Genomic DNA, 6,310 nt, shown 5'->3' with positions numbered 1-6,310 from the left:
TCACCCAGGCTATAGTGCAGTGGCACAATCTTGGCTCACTGCAACCTCCGCCTCCTAGGTTCAAGCGATTCGCCTGCCTCAGTCTCCTGAGTAGCTGAGATTACAGGTGTCCACCACCACACTTGGCTAATTTTGTATTTTTAGTAGAGACAGAGTTTGACCAGGGTGGTTTAGGGTTTAGAACTCTTTTTTTTTTTTTGAAATGGAGTTTCGTTCTTGTTACCCAGGCTTTAGTGCTGCAATGGCACAATCTCAGCCCGCTGTAACCTCCGCCTCCTAGGTTCAAGCGATTCGCCTGCCTCAGCTTCCGGAGTAGCTGGGATCACAGGCACGCGCTACCATGCCTGGCTAATTTTTGTATTTTTAGTAGAGACAGGGTTTCACCATGTTGGCCGGGCTGGTCTCGAACTTCTTACCTAAGGGGACCCACCTGCCTTGGCCTCCCAAAGTGGTGGGATTACAGGAGTGAGCCACCACGCCCGGTCGGTTTAGAACTCTTGGCCACAAGCAGTCCTCCTGCCTCAGCCTCCCAAAGTGCTGGAATTATAGGTTTGAGCCACTGCACCCTACCTTGAATGAATTTTTAAATCTTTTTCCCATTAAGAAAAAGAAGATACAGAAAATTACCTTTTCGCTTTGGCTGGAAGGAGGATATCAGCTCGAGGGAAGGCAGTGGACGGTAATTGGCCTGTATTGCGGGTAACGGGAGGTCTGGCAACACCGGCAACACATCGGGCACCTGCAGGGGACAGACCCATGGGTGGAGAGTCAGTGAGTATGAGCACAGCTCTCTTTCCTACACTCTATTCCCAGGAGCATTAACTGGACACCTTGCACAGGAAGATCCAGGCTGGAGGGGGCCACAGTCATGCCTGACACCACCTCAGTCAGGAAATAAATACAGATGGGCCCATCACAAGAGAATAACGCAGAAAATTCTTATTTGGGGTACAATGTACCCTGACAACCAGTAAAGCCCAGAGGAAATTACCGCAAGCTGAAATTCAACAGGCCCCCTAAAAGCAAGCTAAGGAAAACAGTGGCAGGGCAATCCTCTGAGCTCTGCAGGGCCAGGTGCTCTGGGTGGGAAGCCACCAAGGGGCTGAAGGGGTTACCTTTCTCAGCTTGGCTGAATCAGCGCCAGCCGGCTGCAGCTTCTCTGACTTGGTTTTGTTCACCTTGGGTAATTTCTGAACTGAGTCCAAGTTTTTACTAGTGCTTTTAGAGTCATTTTTTTTAAGTCCTTTATCTCCAAGTGCTGTGGCTGAAGTTTTCACAATCTTTTTCTTTTTCTTCCGGGGCTGGTCATAGCTGAGGTAGGATTCGAAAGACATGGTTGGCTGCTCGAATTCATCCTCCATATCTGTCTCCTCAACTTTAGGGAGGGAGCCAAGTGACTTTCTATCCGAATTAGTTTTGACTTTCCCTTCTGGAGTCTTTAGGTTGTTAGAACCCTTCTCTTTTACCTTGGGCAACAGGTCTCCTGCTCCTTTTCCTGTGTCGAAGCTGTCCAGACCTTGCTTGCTTTTGTCCAATTTGGCTTTCTCCGGGTCTCTGTGCTTTGGCTTTTTCAGGTGGTTGTCTGAAGCAGCCTCTGAGGGAGGCAAATACTTCTTCTTCAGGCTGCTGCCCTCTCTGTCCTTCTCTTTCTTTACGCCACTAGAGGGCGGTTTCTCCCTTGCACTGTCCCCTGAGGGTGGCCTTCGGTTCTCCTCTTTGGAGAGGGCCTTGTGTGATTTCTCTCTGCTCACCACAGAGGCCTTCTCATCACTCTTGGCATCCACGGGGCGTCTGTCCCTGTGGGAAGATTTGTGCTCCTTGTTTTGACTCACAACCCCTTTCCCATGGGGTTCACCCAGGTGTCGTTCTTGGCTGGCCCCCAGTCTGTCCTGAAAGGCATTGCTGTGGCCTTTCCCAGGCTTCTGGTGTGAAATAATGGGCTCCTGGTCCTCCTCCAGGGATCTGTAGTGGTCGACGTACATCTGATGAGGACTGGTACAAGATGGAGGGGATTGAACGTGGCCGTAATCAGAAGACTCAGGGTCTGAAGAGTAAGTTGGTGACATTCTGTGGCACCTCTTTCTCTCGTCTCTCCTCTCATGACCATGGGACACTTTGTGAGGTCTCTCAAGCTCTGAGAGTTTCCTATGTTTCTTCTGCCTGTGGTCAGGGCTATAGGATCGGCTCCCCGTGGCTTTCCAGGTTTCTTGGTAGTCCCCCTCCATCTCCTCCTCCTTCTGCAGGGCATCCCGAGGGCGCTTTCGGGAACTGCTCTTCTCAAAGTCCTGTTCATCAGGCTCAGCATTTCTAAAATAAAACAAAAAGCAGACAAAGGAGGTCTAAATCTTGCTTGTTGAGGGACAAAGTCACAGAACCTGAACTCACCAAAGAAGTGAAGATGCAGAGTTAGAAACAACAAGGTCTTAAGAAGAAGGTAAGTGGGTTATGCTTAAAGATACTCAAGTCTTAAAACCGGGAAAACCCAAATGAGAAATGGTGAGTTTAACTACAAGATGCAAAGATCAAATATCTCATATACATGAAAATGTGAAGATTTTTTAAAACATGGGGACATGTTTGTTATATAAAATGGGGCTGCTCATTATTTATCTAGTTCACAACTAAAAAAAAATGCCATTTAAGGAGTGGTTAGAAAGAAACATACCAAAATGTTCATAACATTTGTCTTTGCATGATAGAAATAGGAAATTTTGATTTCTGTTTTTAATATTTTCTAATATTCTACAATGATCATGGATTATTTTTATAATTGAGGCAAAACAGTTTTAGAAGGCAAAAGAGAAATAATAAAGAAAACCTTTTGTATCTGTAAATACTTCAGGTAACCCAATTTAACCATAAAATTGACCAAACCTAAAGAGAAATGTTCTTACCGTTCCACAGGAACCAGCTTCTTCCACTGGGCCACTAGGTCCCTGGCAAAGCTTCCAACATGCTCGTGCTTTCGCAAGCTATTTACTGTTTTCCCAACCCCAGTCTCCTAAAATTTGACAAAGTAATGGTTAGAGGGGTCTGGAACTAGGCTAATGTTTTCCTAAAGAAATAAGGCCTCCTGCTTTGAGAAACTCAACAAGCAATACTTCCTTCCTAAAACATAACCCTGCAAATCTTAACACTAAATTACTTTGTGCCTATGCCCCAAATCTCTAATGACACACAGTAGCAAAGCATACCAAGTTCAGAGAAGGAAAAAACACTTGTAGAACTTTAATGATAACAACAGTGATTGGGACAGGTGTTAGGCACTAAGATAAGAGCTTTGCATACAGTTCTGAATCAGTCTTTACAATCACTCTGTGAGGCAGGAATCAGACCCATTTTACAATAGGAGCAGCCTAAAGTCACAGAACTCAGATTTGAATCTGGGACTAGTTGATGCCAAAGTCAATGTTCTTTTAATTCTAATTTTGAAATAAAGTCAGGTAACAATATTCAGCATTTTAACTAAAGTACATAATTCAGTGGTTTCCAGAACATTCACAATATTGTATAACCATTATAACCATCTGATTCCAGAACATTTACATTACCCTAAAAAGAAATCCTGTTCCTCCCAATTCTTCTAGGCCCTGGCAACCACTAATCTACTTTCTGTCTATGGATTTGCCTGTTCTGGACATTTCATATAAATGGAATCAGACAATATGTGGCCTTTTGTGTCTGGTTTCTTTCACTTCCAAAGCCTATACTTGTAACCTTTCCCTACACACTCTCCAGTAAGAAGGGAATGGGATATCATTATATAATATTTAAAGTCACACAGTTCTTACCGCAAGAATGTCTATTGTAATAGGCAGGGTGGAGAGTTTCTTCAAATATTTCAATAGCTGCAAAGAAGAAAACATTAATTTCAATAGTCATATTCACTTTAAGAATATCTGATTATTAAGTGCTTAGTGCTAACCATTTACAGTAATAAGTATTATCCCTATTTATAGTAATAAGTAATATCCCTATTTTACAAGTGTGAAAATAGGCTCATCAAAGTTATGTTTCTTGTCCCAAGATGCAAGTGGGGCAAGATTCACTTAGGTCTGTGGCTTCAGATTCCCTGCTTTCAACCACTGTGCCACACCAAGGGGAAATAAGATGTAGAGAAGAGAATCAAAACTTACCAACTCTGATAAAAGCCATCAACAACTATCATTTTTGCCCTAGTTTTGATAGAATTTATAAGAAAGGTACCAGTTTTAGGAGAATTACCCACGGACCTGGCACAGAGGAAGAAAAGGCGTCTACAGGAAAAGACCATCGTGTTTCCAGAAGGACCAGAGTGTTTAACAGAATTGTTTTCTTCTGTATAAGTCTAAAGCCAAGAACCATTTTGAATTGCCAGAATCACAGCTTTGATGTTAACGGTGGACACAAAATGCCTGGGTAGATTAGAAAAGTGATCTGGGTTTGACCACATTTCCTTCCTATAGTCCCTAAAACTAGGTCAAAATCAGTATAGCAGAGCTGTTAAGATGGAGTTCGGGAGTCAGAGACAGGCTTCACAGTCTGGCTTTGTCACTCCTTGATGGGAGATCTTGAATAAGTCAAAAACATCCCCAAACTTCAGTTACTTCATCTGCAAAACAGGAACTTGGTCCTGTCTCTACTTCACAAACTATGAGGATTCATTGAGACAAACCATGTGCAGTCCTTAGTCATAGTGTCTAGAACAATATGAAAGCTCACTAAATATTTATCATTTCATTCATCGACTGACAGCTTTCAATGTTCTGCCCTTGATCTTCAACCAGATATTCCTCAGCCAATTCCTACTTGCTCTATCTCTAACAAAAGTCATGACTGGCCACACCTTTCTCTAGGAAATGTCTATGTGTATCTAAACGTACTCACCATACAAGGAGTGCTTCAAAGTACAAGTAGTTTAAAATAGATAACTGTGGTTACCTTTACATTTAAATACTATATAACAAGATCTGTTCTTTTACCATGTAATACCAGGTTGTAATTGGTATGCCATATTGCTATTAGGTGGAGTAACAAGTCTGTTTTTCTGGTCATTCTGCTTCAATCATTACACCAGACAGAGCAATTGGATACCAAGTGATAATCTTATTTGAGATCAAGTAAGAGGCCAAGTGGCATATCTAGGGAGTTTCACCTTCATAGTTGAGTGAAAATTATCCTCCACTTCAAATCCTATCACCACCAACATCAACTCAGGAAAAATTTTGTGTTTCTTGCCACCCAAGCCATGGGTGCAAAGACTAATAATGCCAATTCCTTCACTTAAAGGAAAATTTTAAATCACTGAAAAGGTCAAAAACAAGTGGTTCTCTCATAATGCCATTCTTGGAAGGAGTAGGTTGGGAACATTCACATACCATCTACTGTGTGTCAGCTACTACACTAAGTTCTCACATGTATTACCGCATTTCATCCCCACTAACCAACTCTATAAAGTGGATGTTATTCTCCCCATTTTACAGATATTGCAACTGAGCCCAATCAGGTTAGGTAACTTGCTTAACAAGATGGAAAGTCAAATGTGTCTACTACAGTAAATAAAGCCAGGAGAAGCATCCAACATCAGAACACTGTCCTTAGGAAAAGAAAATAGAACGGCAGCTCATATACTTCTTAGCATACTTGCAAGAAAGCAGAAAAACTCCTCCTGTGATATCATTAGACAGTTCAGAACCCACATAGTAAAGGAGGTCACCAAGGGGACAAACGTGTCCCAGGACCTCTACAAAGCCAACATATAAGGATGAGGCTGGAATCACTGTGGGTGTGTTTATCTCAAAGCCTAGCACTAACTGCAAGAACAAATGCTGTCTTTCTGCTTTACTTTGGGTTGGTAGGGGTGATTTAAAAGCAGATAAAACTAAAACCCCCAAGATTTTCAGACTCATTTAGTCTAACACAAGAGAAAAAAGGACTTCACAACCCCTCTATTTTCAGTAAATTTCAAGAAAGAACAAAGCAATAACAAGACAAAGGCACACTGGGCATCCTCAGGTGGATCGAAACTTGCTGTTACCAAACAAGGTACCAACTGTAGAGCTTGTAAGAACTGATAACAGGCAATTGAGAAATATCAAACATTTGCGGGGTGCATGTTTAGGCATCTCAGTTGTCCCCTGCACAATCCTTCAACCCAAAAAATATTTTTAATGTCACCTGCCATCAAAATGTTCTTGGTAGTTTTCACAGTCAGAATATAAGACAGGACAAGTTGGCCGGGCGCGGTGGCTCCAGCCTGTAATCCCAGCACTTTGGGAGGCCGAGACGGGCGGATCACAAGGTCAGGAGATCGAGACCATCCTGGCTAACA

At 42.6% G+C, this 6,310-nt stretch overlaps 1 protein-coding gene across 1 annotated transcript in view; it reads right to left on the bottom strand.

The window, feature by feature from the left end:
* LOC105514296 (60S ribosomal protein L11) overlaps positions 1-6,310 on the bottom strand; it is a 93,788-nt gene that overhangs the window by 10,330 nt on the left and 77,148 nt on the right. The window contains exons 6-9 of the mRNA XM_011945567.1: positions 3,792-3,848; positions 2,895-3,001; positions 1,116-2,307; positions 628-739 (exon numbers count right to left, since the gene is read on the bottom strand). Of these exons, the coding sequence (XP_011800957.1) occupies positions 628-739; positions 1,116-2,307; positions 2,895-3,001; positions 3,792-3,848 (1,468 nt within the window). The remainder of the gene's footprint in view (positions 1-627; positions 740-1,115; positions 2,308-2,894; positions 3,002-3,791; positions 3,849-6,310) is intronic.

Source organism: Colobus angolensis, unplaced genomic scaffold (genome assembly GCF_000951035.1).
Source record: "Colobus angolensis palliatus isolate OR3802 unplaced genomic scaffold, Cang.pa_1.0 Scaffold240, whole genome shotgun sequence".
NCBI lineage: Eukaryota > Metazoa > Chordata > Mammalia > Primates > Cercopithecidae > Colobus > Colobus angolensis.
The sequence above is the reverse complement of the archived record's forward strand: the minus strand, read 5'-3'. Positions and strand labels throughout refer to the sequence as shown.